The following is a 15,555-nucleotide window of genomic DNA, read 5'->3' as shown; positions in this document are numbered from 1 at the left end:
ACAAACACTGGATGCAAGTTGATGCTGTGTGAACCCAGAAGGAGGATTAAAAATATCCCCCCACACTGGGGAAATGTTGAGTTTTTCAATCCTTTGTCACATGTGCAAACTACTGTTGCTCAGCCAGCCCTGAAGATCAGTCCTAGAGAGGGTCTAAACCATTCTGGAAAACAAGGAAGTTCACCTGTGGTTGCCCATCCTCTAAACACTGTAGGTGAAAAGCATTTTTTGTGGGGGGATATTTCATTGTCTGCCAGGAATGTGATTTTAGCAAGGAGAAAGAAAGTACCAAAGTTGGGGGAATGTGTTCAGGAAAGTTTAAACCTTTTACGGAATTCTTCAGGGTAAGTTGTAGTTGTCAGATTTCTGAAATGATTCCCTGCATTTGGACACTTCCCATCAGACTGCAGGAGTCGTGTGGAGCTGTGTGAGTGGGCTGACTGGTACACTGCTTTCTGAGGAATTAGGATGCCAATACTATGCTAATAAAAGCTAGTTTTTCACAGGGGATATTTCCCTGGAAATCAGTGTTGAAAACATTCGGGGAGCAGGCACGGCAGCAGATTTTAAAAATATATTTCAATATATTGTGTATGCTATATAAAAACCATTTTTAAAAGAAAATATATTAAAAACCTTGGAAGTAGATTAATGAGCTTTTGCAGATTCTGAAGTGTCCTCAGAGTAATTGTAAGCTGTGAGATGTGTGCACATCACAGAAAAAATTGCTTTTGCCTTGCCTTTGGTGCTGCAGTCGGGCAACCTGTCCCTGGCACAGTGCTTCACTGATAAGTTACATAAAATCCCTCTGCCCGATGCACTGCAGATTCACTGCAGTGCACCTCTTCCAGCTCTGAATGCATTTCTCATCTGAAAGCACAGAAATGCTGCTGGGAAATGGGACAGGATATTGAAATTTAGCTGCCAAGCCTGAGCCTGCAGCGTGGGCTGGTCCCCCTCTCCTGTTTGAGGCTCCTGGGAGCTGTGTCTGACAGGCTCAGTCTCCCAGGATACCCACTGATGGCTGCATCCATGGAATTCATGGATCTCACCAGCTAAACACCTCTGCAAATCTGACCTCTGAAAATGGGTGAGGAAGGGCTGCTCTGAGTGCTGACTCATGTGCCCTTTCTGTTTCATACAGCAACGCTTGGCACCCATTTTTGACATCCAATTTGTCATATTAAATGTTCCAGCCTTCTCAGAGTGCTGCTAAACTCTTCCTCCCAGCATGTTATTTAGCAGCAGGTGCTTCCAAAGAATAGTGAAATCTGCATTTTATAAGCAGTGCCAAATCATTCATTTTATGAATCAAATAGTTTGTATTGCCTAAAAAAAGTCGGGAGACTTTTTTTACAGCATAAAAATTTGTGGAGGGAATTTGAGCTGTTACCAGTACACCCAGGTTATGTGTTGAGGTTTTTGTTCCCAGCAACAATAATGCTTTTATTTTTAAAGAAAAGAGATTGAGATCTCCCAGATTCTTTAAAAAAACTTTTTAAGAATTCCTCATTCATGTGCACAACCACAAAGTTTCCTTTCAATAACAAATTTCTAAATGATTTTCTAAAATACTTCATTTATACTTTTCTGAAAATACTTCATTCTCTATAATTAATTTTTGTGATATTTCTTTGAATTGTGGTTCTGTTTCTCAGAGCTAAAAACTGGTGAAGATATGAGGATAAAGATCCAATATTTTACATTTGTCCATATGGAATATGTAGCTTTTAATATTATTTTGGAGTATACGTTCTACTGTTTGATGTTCTCAGTATATTACTTGCCTTCATAGTGCCTTTATAAATGAATTATTATTAAACAGTATCTAGCTTTCCATTTTAAGGAGTCCCAACAGGTTTCACTACCATCAACTTCAAGTAGGCATTAGATTCAGAAGACTTTATTAACATGTTTATTATTTTCAACAAGTTCATGAACAACTCTGTGTAGAGTACATGCCATAACAAAAGATTCTAGAACCTCTAGACTGCTCTAATGATTTATACCAGAGCAGAAAATATTTAGGCTGTTTTTGCTATCAAAGGAAGAAAATGACCTTATTATACATATCTAAATAATCAGTATACAAAAGAATTAATGGGCATAATTTAGTTGATATAGCTAAATTAATGCAATGCACCCCAAAGGTTATAGATTAACGTTCGTCTAAAGAATTTTACTGATAATGTTGCAGCAGCAGAATTATTCAAGAGATATAGAGAGTCTGTCTCTCACTGCAGGGTTTTGTTTGCTTTCTTCAAGTACCTCTAGTCCCTTCTATTGTGCAGTACCTGTGTATGATTTTATGTAATGGTGGCCTCTATTTAGGGTAGCTAAGTGTTTCTGTTGAAAGGATAACAAACAAAATAAAAAATAACACTCAGAAAGTGATAGGAAGAATTGAAATAGATTTTAAAATAGGAGGAAAAGAAATTATTATTATTTTTCTGCAAAATCTACATGTCATCTTTTATATTGATGATTCAAAGCTGCCTTAATGTTGGCTGCTAATATGAATCTTGTATACATGTGATATATTTTAAACATTCTGTGGGGGTCTAATGGCTTCAGCAGTGAGTTGCAGTAAAAAAACTGATTTATTTCAGCTTTGGGTACTAATAGGTCTATGTGGGATTCCACTCACATTTTTGCAGGCATGAGCAAATGGAAGAACCACGGTTGTTAATCATCCAGTCAGGATATTATGATTTCAGAGGCTCTTTGGCTGCACTTACACAAAATACCATTGCATTTTATAGTCAGCTTTCTAAAATGTGTCTGATTTTTATTTACTGTAGCAACACAAGCACCAATGGAATCAAAATGAAGGAATGAAATTATGGGAGAGGTTTTAGTTGAAGATTTCCTACAAAGTTTATCCATTTAAGATAATTTGGTGCAGTTGCATTCCCCTTCCCCCAATCTGATGTGTGTACCACTTGAGAAGCCTGAATTTGAGTTTCTGGCTTTGAATTTAGATAATATACTGTGTAACTATGACTATGTAAATTATGGTTAAATTTTAATGTGCAAATGTTTAATTTTTATCTTAATTTTTCTTTCTTTTTTACTGCCATACTTTCATTCAATACAAAATAGGTATGCTTAAAACAGGGAAAGCAAATTAGTATTTTACTTAGATTTATTATCAGTTTTCACTACCAGTATAACTCTTTTATGAGTGGCTGATAACAGAAAAAGAACACCAGTTTGGTATTTCCCTCTGAAAAGGAATAAATATATTTTATGATTGTCCCACATCTTACAAAAGCTTGGGGGCACAGTCACTTATCTGTTCAGGTGTAGAAAATCACTATTACAGGGGAAAAAGATATGCCACACTAGGAGCTACAGTACACTGAAATGATCAGGATAGTGCTGGAATTTTTAGCAAGAACATCCTGTTGTATTCTTTTATTTAGGGCTATTTTAAACACTAGCACAGTTTCTAAGCACATGCTATATATAGAAGGAGGCACAGATCCTATTGCTCATCCCATTTATCCTTCACAGTCAATGCATTTTACAGGTATTTAAAGAATTATAAAATATAATTATATATTTATTATTATATATTTATATATTATATAAATATAATTATAGTTGCTGGTTAAAAACATATGTTTTTAAAACTCTTGGATGTAAAATTGATCTTAAAAATGCAGATGAAGTGTGGTATTCCACTTTCAGCTTCTTGCAATGTGATTGATTTCTGTCATGGAGTTAGAGCAAAAATAAAAGGGAGGTGATTTCTGTTTGTACTTATCTGTAGAGAAGGAATCACCCTAGGAGTAGCCCTTCAAGCTAAGCTGCCCAAGCCCTGTCTGGTTGTGGGAGAATGTGCTTGATTCCCTGTTCCCAGGTTAACTTTGCGTAAATACCTGTGACTCCTGCATGGGTGCTGGGTAAGACACGTGAGCTGGGCCTCGGTGTTCTCTGCAAGGGGCAGGGCTGAATTTGTGATGTCATTGTGGAAGTTCAGAAAAACTCCTGAAGTTCAGTTCTTCAGAAATCTTAATGTGAGAGCCTGAACAAAGGAATTTCAGTGTCTCTAGCTGTAATAATCTGTCCCTTGTAAGGGGTCCTTCACAGTGATGGCACTATTTGGGGAACCGTTCTCTTCCTGGCACAGTTGCACTGCCATTGATACAACTAAGGCAAGAATTCAAATGTTAATTCTAATTGGTTTTAAGTGAGCCATTGACAGTTTAATCTGCTACAGAGTGTCCCTGCTACTTTTCCCAGCAAAGAATGTAGAATATAAAGGGCTATTATACTCCCCTGCATTGTATTATTTCTTTCCAATATTTGTTGTGTGTCTATATCATTATTGCTGCTTTAAGTAAAGGGATGGGACCACAGTTGGGCTGAAAATGACTTATTGCTCAGATAAACATCAGTATCAGAGGCTGCGAGATTTATGAGAGCAAGCAGTTGGCCATAGCACAAAGTAGTCACAGGTTTTTTGTTACAAGACAATATATAACTTTTCAATCCAATGGACATTTGCCATAGGGTTTATTTTGCTTTCCTAACCTATTACCTTTACTTCTACTGCAATGCAGATACTTTTATCCAATGGGCTACTATTACACATACACACCTATGCTTCTATTAGAAATCTAAACTCTTAGCTTACTCTATACAGTTACACCCCTACATTATAAACCCTTCACCATCTTATTAAAACAATTTTTTACTTACTTAAGACATATTCTTACTTACAACTACAGAAACACACATTTATGATTTTTCTGCTTAATGTCTGTATATTTTATTTTTACATCAACATTCTCCCAAGACTGCACATCAAACCCTCCTGTGTCTGTGGGAGTTTCTATTTTTCCATTTTCCATGTGTCTACATTGTTACAATTCCCGATTGTGTGTGCGTTATGTCTGTGTGAGTTACGTCTGCATTACGTCTGCGTGCGTTACGTCTCTGTGTGTTATGCGTATGTTACGTCTGGGTGTGTTACGTGTGTGTTACATGTGTGTTACGTCTGCGTGCGTTACGTGTATGTTACGTCTGAGTGCGTTATGTCTGTGTGCATTACGTCTCTGTGTGTTACGTCTGGGTGCGTTATGCGTGTATTACATGTGCCTTATGTCTATGTGCGTTATGTCCGTGTTACGTCTGTGTGTGTTACGTCTGTGTTACGTCTGTATTATGTCTGTATAACGTCTGTGTGCGTTACGTCTGTGTTACGTCTGTGTGTGTTACATCTGTGTGTGTTATGTCTGTCTTACCTCTGTGTGTTATGTCTGTGTGCATTATGTCTGTGTTACGTCTGTGTGCGTTACATCTGTGTGTGTCATGTCTGCGTTTGAGAATGCCGACGCGGCACAAATGCGATTTGTAAATGCTATCAAAGCACATGTAAAGCCTGTGACATCCACTTCTATTCCCCCCACCAGACCGAGCCTGAAATCATAGAAGAAACCAACATTGACCGCGTCAACGAGCCGCGGAATTACGGCAGGGCCCGTCAGGCCAAGGGCCACTCGGAGACGTCGACGCTGAGCTCGCAGCCGTCCATCGACGAGGTGCGGCAGCAGATGCACATGCTGCTGGAGGAGGCCTTCAGCCTGGCCTCTGCTGGCCACGGGGGTCAGCCCCGGCAGGACGCCTACGGCTCGGCCCCACACCTGCCCTACTCCGAGGTGGTGACCAGTGCCCCCGGCACCATGAGCCGGCCGCGGGCAGGCGTGCAGTGGGTGCCCACCTACAGGCCAGAAATGTACCAGTACAGCTTGCCAAGGCCCGTAAGTGGAGCTTCTCTTTGCCACACTGTAATGTCAGAAGGGTGCTTCTGCTCTGAGCCATATTTTTTTTAAAGTAGTCCCATTTAGATGCTTAAAACCAAAAAATAAGTGTGTGTAGGGTGATGTGTATATATATACATCTACATGTGTGCTTGCCTGGACACCAACCTAGACTTTGCAGTTGGGCTACACACATACGCCATGAGCCACACATGTACACCATGAATGACTCTATTTTATCAGTATTTATTTTAGCAGCAAGGTGGTCTTGTCTAAGTTGTACTAAGATTTAAAAAAATAGGCTGCAGAATAGGCTGAAGATTTAAAATAGGCTGTTCAACAGACCTCAAACTCTTGGAACCCTGCTGCTGAGAATTTTAGACTTTCTCTACTGATAGGCACTGATCCCCAAGAGAACACTGTGTTTCACCTGAAGCTGTAGAGAAAGCTTCCAAAATTAAATGATAGAGCTAAGATTATAAGTGTATTGTTTGAATAGAAGTGTGTAATATCACATAGTGGAAAACTGAGAGTTTTAGAATGTAGTAATATATCTAAAACAAGATAGGTGTTTTAAGGCTGGTCCTTAAGACTAGATAGACCTTTAGAAGCTAGTCCTTCTTTTTCACCTTCTTGTTCATGGGCTTAAGTAATATTATGTAATTAGATTAAAAAGTCCACATTATGAACCACAGGTACTTAGTTATTAAGGTAAAAGTAAAAATATTTGACGTATAATTTCTTATTTAAACGGGTTTTCCTTAAAAAGCCTTGTAGAGAGAGAAATATGACTCAATTTTTAGTTGTTAGAGTGAAGTGCTGTACAACTCACACCAAACTTGTTTGCCCATCTCCTTCTGCTCAGGCAATGGATATTAGGAAGCAATGTGGTTTTATGGATTAACTGTGGTGACTTCTGGGTAGGGAACACCAACTCTTCTGCATCACTGGGGAGGTTGAACACTGAAGAGCAACATGAAATGTGGGCTGTAATTGGTAATCTTGCACTTACAGCTATTAGCTTGGGTCTCTAGAGAAGAAATCTAGAGAAGATTGAATTCCACAGGTCTCAGCTGACCTTATAACTGACTTTATCCTTCATTTTCTAGCCTCAAGCAGCTCACCTTGCAGATTTATACGTGAATTAGGAACTTAAACCCGAGGGTGGAAATTGTTAATGGAATTTTGTAGGGGTCTGGACAGCAGTGACACTAGCACTGTGCACACCCTCACATGAGAAACTGCCCCTGAATTCCCACATATGGTAATGTGAAACTCAACAATATATTTTCTTTTGTGTCAGATACAAATCTAAACCAAGAGGTGATTGCTTTCAGATAAGAAATAGCCCATCTAACAATGCCAGTGTGATAAATTGTTCATTTTAAGGCCTTTTTTTGGTCAGAATATTTTTTTAAGAATATATTTCAAATTGAGTTCCTAACACTCTGGCTAGAATAAGAGGATAATGCAGAAAAATGTCCTCAGTTCAAAATCACCCTTACCATGACTTCCTTGACAATAAAAAAATACATTAAGGGATGCTGCTTCTGAACTATTCTGAACACAGCTGAAAGCCAGTGCAAAGGTTCAGGTTGGTGCTATTTAAATCATGCTTAGGTTATTTCCGGCACTTTGAAATTGGTCCGATGAAATTTGTACAGCGTATAATCATTTTTTATGGTTAGAATTCGATTAAAAGCTTAAGAGACAGCTAATAGGGAGTCAAATTACCTTGACACTTAAAAGAATCCTTTTTAAATGAAATTCAAAATATTATATGGTGAGAGGTTTTTAAAAAAATATAATAGCCACTCTTCTCATGGTGAATGATTCACTGTTGTCTTTCTAAGACTTATTACTCTCCTAAATCATCTGCATGTTTGGAACCTTTTGCTTATCTTTCTGGCATTCTGAAGACAGAGTTAAATAGTTGAATTCCCTGCAGATAGTTGATTGCCACAGATGAGTATAGGCACAGACTGCTGGGCTTTGGATAAGGGCTGGTAATTCATAGTTTTCTGCATATCAGTTTCATGTATATGCACTGTGCTTCAACCACCCCATTTCCTGGTTTGTTCTCATGGGCATGGAGGGTTGGAATTGAAAATATCCCCATCTTTGGGGATGAGAGGTACCTGTGCACTGGGGTGTTTGTTACCTCTGTAAACCAATAATTAGTATTTTTTCCCTTTCTTAAAATTCAGTTCTGAGTGGCAATTAGAAGTCAACATCAACAATGCTGTTACAATTCAAAACACTGAGAATTTTGAAAATGAAAATGTCATCTTTGAAAATTGAAGGGCATTTTGTCTGCTTAGATGGAGCAAGTGCTGAGGGGTCCAGAGCCACTCTTTAGTTCTGTGTCGCTTCTGGTGTCCTCCAAATTGTGGATCTTTATTTTTTTGTTATCAACTTCTTGGCTAGTCCCACCATCAATCGTTTGTGTATCTCTCCAGAGTGTGCACACATTTTTTTTTTCCTTCTCCTTTTTCTTCTCCATTTTGAAGCATTCTGCGTATTTTTTATTTGTTTGTTTAGGTTTTTCTGGATGTGCTGCCATTAATACTGAAATTATCTGTAGCTCTTGTGAGGGAATGCCTGTTTGCCAACCTGCCTGTTGGGTGACCTGTGAAAAGAGGATTCCTCCACACGGGGCTCATGCCTTCTCCTGGCAGAGGAAAGCCAGTGGAATGCAAACTGTTGTTCTGGAGTTTCCAAAACATGATGAGTAACACTTGGCTGAGTCCTTGGCACCCAGCTGGTGTGCTGTGACTGGAGGATGGAGTTAAAGGGTTGAACGTGTGACACCAACCGCCAGCTCCGTGCCTTGGTCGATCTTGTTTGGAAATTTGCTTTGGAAATGTGCTCAGCTGAGTCAAGTGAGAGCTAAGAGCAGAGAAGAAAACCCTCCCCCCATTACAAGGCTGGACCAGTTTCCATCTTTCCTCTTTAGTGCTCTGGAAAGAGGAGTGAGAGAAACAGAGCTCTGGGTCCCAAGGTGAGAGCCAGCACCACAAACAGGCACTGATGACCAGAACTTACAGCCTGAGAGACTGATAAAGCATCCTTGTTCTCAGAGCTCCCCTTCATTTAACAGGGGTAAAGCAGGAGTATTTTACCCAAATTCAGCCACTTTCAGTAACAGCTGCTTAGTACGAAGCAGGACAGCTATAAAGACAAAGCCAAATCAATAAATTTGCATTATTCCTGGATTGCAATGTAATAAACAAATAAGTTAAATCATTCCATGAGTTAGGAAGGACACTGGCCTTTTAATTCCTATGGTGAGATGTAAGGAGATGGATATTTCTGTAATTAGAAGGCAACATAGAATACTTTCACTCAGGACAAATCTGTAAGTGGAAAGTGGTAAAAATATTTAAATATTTGAGCTAGGAAAATGTAGACTTAAAACTAACTGCAAAGTTTCTGCTTTGGACATTAGTTATTTTGTGCTGCCCTATGAACACAGGCTTGGGTTTGTTCAGCCTGGAGAAGAGACAGCTCCAGGGAGACTTTAGAGCACCTTCCAGTACCTAAAAGAGCTACAAGAGAGCTGGAGAGGGGCTTTTTACAAGGGCAAGTAAAGTGGGAATGACTCTGAACTGAGAGAGGGCAGGGTTAGATTAGATATGGGTAAGGAATTCTGTACTGTGAGGGTGCTGAGGCACTGGACTAGGCTGCCCAAAAAGTTGTGTGTGGCCCATCCATGGCCAGGCTGGTTGGGGCTTTGAACAACCTGGTCTAGTGGAAGGAGTCCATGTCTGTTGCAAGGGGCTTGGGCCTAGATAATCTTTAAGGTGTCTTCCAAGCCAGTCTGTGAGTTTTCTTTTCTTTTCTCCATCCCGACAAGTGGTACCTTGGGCTCCCGTGGGTTGTAGGAGACAATGGTCTCTGCTGGTGGCTGGACTTTATCCTCCAGATGATTTATTGTCCTTGGCCCAATGGCTGCTAAACTGCACTTCCTACTTTTAAAAGTTATTTATTGGTTTGCTTTTTAAATTGTCAGTGTTCTAGCCACAGCAGACTCCTTCACTGGCATTTCTCACTGAAAGGGAGGCACAGGGTCTGCTCTCTGCTACCTGTGCAGTCTGTCCTGGGTCTCAAGTGGGATTGCCTCTGCCTGGTTGTTATAGCCTTTGTGTTACAGACTCTCCATTTTTCATAAAATAGAGTTTGGAACCCATGCAGAATGTTTTCCTTCTTAAGATTGTTTTCTTTTTTTCGTTTTTGGACTTTTGGTTTGTTTGTTTGTTTTTGTCTGGTTGGATTTTTCTTTTGCTAAAAACCAAGAGATTATTTAAAAAAGATAAATATTTGAGGAGTAAAATTAGGCAAATCTGTGAAATCAGCTGGGTTGTGTTTTCTGTTTGTTGTTTTCCTCTCTGACTCGTTTCACAGTGGTGAAGTGACTTTAATTCTACAATCAGGCCCATTGGCCAAGAGCCTAAGGGCTCATACAAATCTTTAGCAGGCATCTGTGGTAAAACCTTGGCTTCATTTAGCTTCTGAACACTTCTTTCCCATTTACATGTGGCCTGCAGGAAAACACTAATGCCCCAACAGGTTAGAGAAACTCTAGAAATTTCACTGGAGTTCCCTCCCACAACCATGTTGGTGTGTGGCATCTCAGGGCAACGAGGGCTGACTCCTGTCCCTGCTGGACAAACAGCTCCTCAGCGTGGTGGAGCAGATCTTTTTACAGGATTTTTCACTTTAACAGGATTCTCTCTGCCCAGCCATTAGCAAAATATTGCCACTCACTCAAAATTGCTCATCTTCTGTGTAAGCAGCAAAATAAAGGCTTAGATTTTCTATTTTACTTTTTTCCTCAAAATTTCCAGTGCAAGTCACAGCATATTTGTGAACTGTGATTCCTTAAAATACCTAATACCTCCTTTGATGTCCCTCTTCCAAAGCACAACACACAAGAGAAAACCCAAATCTGAGTCTCTGCCTACCCTGCTAAACTGTCTGGAGTCGCTTTCCACTACCAAACATTATCCCATGTGCTGTTCCTTTAAAACAGGGGGAATAAAATGGATTTCATGCTTTTTATGAAATGCATGCTGCGAGCAAGATGTGGGATGAAAGGCTCTTGGAGGCAGAAGGGAGAGTTCAGGCAGCCTGCGAGGGCACTGCCAGCCTTTGAGATGCAGAAGAGGCACTGCAGACCATTCCACATCCAGCACTATCAGGAGAAATATAATTGAGGTTTTCTTTGATGCAAATAACATTTGTTTTTCCCTTTACAGTTCTTTCATTAAAAATCAAGTGTTTCTGACCCCTGGCTAAGAAATGTAGCAGTGTCTTTTTAGACTTCTTTTTTTTCCTCCCACTTAAATGTAGAAATGCTTTAAATATCATGGTAGCATGGTGAAAGTAAATATTAGGAGAATTTGTAGGTGGCATGCAAGAAAAAATTATTTCCAAAGACATGCCTTTGAGGGTTTTTAACATGTTTTAGAAGGGGTAGCAGTGAGAGGACTGAGAAAGATGCTGGGTCTGTACTGCTTTTCCCTTGGAGACACATCAAAAATCTATTTGATAAGTTACCTTTTCTTTTTGTTGACCTAGTTTTGCAGGTATTTGAGAATGAAGGCATTTGGAATATGGTCTAAATGTGTAATTTTACAAGATGATTACAGAAGGCTTTTTCTGATCTATAGTGTGGGATTTATATTGCCAAATTCCAATCTAAATGTAGGTGGTAAGTCTGAAATAATCATGTAAATCCTGTAGGCTCTTTCTCTGGGCAGGAGACAGAGTGTGACTCATCCCATGTGTTTTAATGTGCTTTTAACTTTCACTGCTGTTTGTGGAGGAGTTTCTCTGGCTAAACCAGATTCCTCTTGTTTAGAGGGCCAAAGTCCCACCACTGGATCCCTTTTTTATTTTTCAAAATGCCAGTGTCTTAATAATGGTCAGCCTTCCCCAATTTTTTATTTGTTATTCCTCTGATTTTATCTTTATTCCCATGCACTGCTTTGAATCATCGTCATGCAAACCACAACTAAAAAAGAATCACAACTAAATAATAAAACAAAAAGCAATAGGAAAACAAAACCCTCACCCATGACGTAGTGAAGCATCTAGTGAGATATCATTCCTCTATGTGTATTTGAAAAATTACAGCCTCTAATCTATAGCAGTGCAAAGGATTTAGGAGGAAAATTTTGTCCTTCATGTCATTTCTGGGGTGCCCTGGGTTTCATGCACATAATTAGTCCTCCTTCACGTGTATTGGTGATGAAATTCAGAATTACTGCAGGCAAGCTGCTTAATTTTGTGATTTTGTGGGTGGGCCTGGTGTTCCTCTGGATCAGTCTGCCTTTTCAGAACTGTTTGAGGTCCTTGTTGCTGTTTTGGAAAGTTACAGAATTTGGGGGGTTTTGTGGAAAATTTTATTTTCATCTCTTGAAGGCTGAAAGGAAGAGGTTGAAATATGAGTTGCTCACAGGCAGCTTCACTGCAGTACACACTGGTCTGAGGGTTCTTTCTGAATCTTTGAAATACTTTATTCCTTGAGAAAGTGAAAATACTCATGTCTTTTCCCCATGATCCCGAGCAGTTGTTGAATCTCACATAATCACAACAGATCTGCTTTGCCAGCAAGCCTCAAATGCCACAGAGACAGTGTTTAATATGTTATATTTTGATTAGACTTCAGCTCGTCTCTGAGCTAATTTTCAGGTTTTCTTCCACATTCAAAAATTACCAAAGCACTGGAAATTCCCAAATACATGCAATTATTGTTGAGGCCACAAAAAGTTAGCTTCCAGTTGACTGGCACACAGAGCAAGTATTTAAGTTCTGATTTTGTTTTGTTTTTCAATTTGACTGAGATCTACTGGTGTTTCAAAAAATATGTATTTTTCTCTGTTACAGGCTTATAGATTTTCTCAGCTTCCTGAGATGGTAATGGGTTCTCCTCCCCCTCCTGTCCCTCCCAGAACTGGTCCTGTGGCTGTTGCCTCTCTCAGGAGGTATTTATCTCTTGTTTTATTTTAGGCATGATCTCTAAAGCCCACTGTCATAATAACTGGGCCAAACCCTGAAGGAGCACTTAAAAAGATCCATTCCTAAAATTAGAAACATGTTGGTTTTGTTTCATTTTAACACAAAATTAAATAACAGTGAGTTTTCTGTTAGCCAGTCTGCGTCAATAAAATTAGGATCTGCAGGCTCTTGTTTGTTTTAAAGCATTCTTTGCCTCAGCTCTCATAATGATGTGCTGGATTGAGGCAGATAATTCACACCATCATTCTCCTGCTTTCCTGAAATTGCAACATTTCCAAAGACCTCAGCACTTCCCAAGTACAGTAATGTTATTTACCACAGTGGTCTCCAACTGTATGATACCATGTCATGTACACTGTTGTGACTGTCTGTAGAGTGTGGTGGTGAATTAATTATGGTAAAGCTCTGGTGAATTTATGGTAAATCTCTGGTTTTAGTGTTGTGTTTCGCAGGCATTTGTTTGAAGCAGAAAGCAGAGGCCCTATACGATGCTTTGGTAAAAAGAGCAACCAAAAACTAAAAGGGTTGTTTGCAAACTTCTCCAGACTTCTCCAAAATTCTGTTGTGTAGTTGTTCTCCAGGCTTCTGTCATGCCAGAGCAAAGTTGGGCAGATCGCTCCTCACTGGTTTGTCCTGCTGGAGCTGATAGGCATGTATGTACCTACAAATCACATCTGTAGGTCAGAATAACAAAAAATTTGTATTATTTTTCTTTTTAACACACAGGTCTACATCAGATATTGGCAGCAAAGTGAGAATACCTGAGTCCAGTGGAGCAGATCAGGCCCAGCACCATGATCAGACACCTTTTGCACCGGGTTCCAGAGCTCCCATGTCTGTCGGTCCACTCGATCAATCTGCTTTTCACTCAGGTGACACGATTCAGCTTTGAGAACCTTATAAGTTATTTTGGACAGAAATGAAAGTATGGGATATAGCAAATAAGGATGATTATTTGGAGAAAGACTCTATTAGGTGGGGTTTTTCCTGGTGCAGCTGAAGGAGCCCTACAGAAGATGGCCTGTCCCTTTGTAAGTGCAGCACCAGCTGCATCCTAAAATACTCATCCTGCAGTAGCACCAGGAAATGGCCTTTTCTGAAGGTAGGATGCAGCAGTAATGTCCCAGATGTTCTGTGTTCTCTGAATTGATAAAACCCAGTAAAACTGCTCATTTGTACAGAAAAACCCAGTAGAATTTTTAGGGAGGATCTAGAAGGTGTTGGTAGCAAAATAAGTTGCAGTATTGGACAGCTGTGTGACTTGTTCGTGTTGCACTTTGTACCAACCAAGCAAAATAGGAGAGACAGGCAATGGGGGAGAAATGAGTTAGATCCTTGCAATATTTTGTCAGTCAAGAATACTGATCCAAGTGCTTGAAAACTTTTTTAAGGCTCCTGATGGCCTCTTGAGAAACTTTATCCCTACTCTTGTCACAACAGTGGGCTACTGAGGAAGGCAAATTGAAGGTACATGGCCCCTTCCCTTCAAAACACAAAACAGTGGTGCTATTGCACAGTCAAAGGTAATCTGTTAGCTCTTCACCCTTCCTGTTCTGGAGAATATAGTTTCTGCCCAGAACTTGTTTTGGGTGTAAAAGTCCCAGTTTTAAATGTCTAGTCAGTTCCTGGTCCTTTTGATAGGTATTTATATATGAATATGTGTATGTATTTATAAATGAATTGATTTAATCATGAGGTGAAGCTGATAGACTGTTTTGATGGTGTCTGGAAAATATTTAGCTGGAAAAAATACTTCAAATGGCTTTTTATTGGCAAAATGTGTTTTCTTGAAGAGTTATGGAAAAGAGCTTCCAATATTCAAAAGAATTTTCCATTAGTTCAAAGCTTTGAAATTAGTAGTTTGTTAGATATTGCTGTGTTAATCTCCCAGAAAAAAATTCTTTCCTAGCTTCCTCAGAAGTAATAGAGAGTTATCTGCATTGTGTTTGACATCACTGACTGAGAATCATGTGGCTAAGCAAATGAGTTGTCAATTAATTAAATAGAGTAGGTTTGCAGGACCCATTCTGCTCCCACTTGTTGTCATACCTTCTGCACATGGTGCAGTACCTGAAAGGAGCAGATGCTCACCCTCCCATTTCAAAACATTTCAAGCTATGAAATGTGCCACACTACCTAGACCTCTTCTTTATGTGTGCAGTAATGGGATCTCTGGGATACACTTTTTGATTGGGTCCAGAGATGGGGAGATTTTATTATTGTGTGTTGCTGAAGGGTGGCTGCAGTTCAGAAGAGACAAAATGACCTTCATGCAGCCCAGCATCAGCTCTAAGATAAGGATGTTGCAATAATGGTTTAGGATAAGGTATAATATCAGCCAATTGAATATTCATTTTGAGTAGTAGCTCCTTTTGCTGTGGTTAAATAGAAAGAGTGTTTTAGTGTAGGAGCCCTTTGCCATGTACAGGAGCAGCATTTTCTTCTCTGTACATGTATGAAGAATGCTCCTTTTCAGCCTTGCTAACTCATTTAAAATAGCAACCCTTGTGCTCTTTGTTGCCTGGAAGGAAAAATGATTGACACACCTCTTCTCTTAGCCCACCCTCTTCCAAACCATGGGGCTGGAGGAATTGGGAGAGAGGTGGTGTGTTTCTGCTCTGGAGAAAAATGTGCTAAAAACCATATTTTACTCCTCTTCTGTTACTCCTGATTGCATCCATAGCAATTCTGGCCTGGGACTGCATGGGAGGTCATTGAGAAACCATAAATATCTGGGTTTATGGAGACTGCTTTGGGGATGGAT

The 15,555-nt window shown here is 39.8% G+C and overlaps 1 protein-coding gene across 1 annotated transcript in view; it reads left to right on the top strand.

Annotated features, from left to right (window-relative positions):
* KIAA1549L (KIAA1549 like) overlaps positions 1-15,555 on the top strand; it is a 133,759-nt gene that overhangs the window by 105,408 nt on the left and 12,796 nt on the right. The window contains exons 17-19 of the mRNA XM_058026707.1: positions 5,421-5,768; positions 12,660-12,757; positions 13,518-13,663. Coding sequence (XP_057882690.1) covers positions 5,421-5,768; positions 12,660-12,757; positions 13,518-13,663 — 592 coding nt within the window. The remainder of the gene's footprint in view (positions 1-5,420; positions 5,769-12,659; positions 12,758-13,517; positions 13,664-15,555) is intronic.

This window comes from Melospiza georgiana, chromosome 6 (genome assembly GCF_028018845.1).
Source record: "Melospiza georgiana isolate bMelGeo1 chromosome 6, bMelGeo1.pri, whole genome shotgun sequence".
Lineage (NCBI taxonomy): Eukaryota > Metazoa > Chordata > Aves > Passeriformes > Passerellidae > Melospiza > Melospiza georgiana.
Note: the sequence above shows the minus strand (reverse complement) of the source record. Positions and strands in the feature narration are given on the sequence as shown.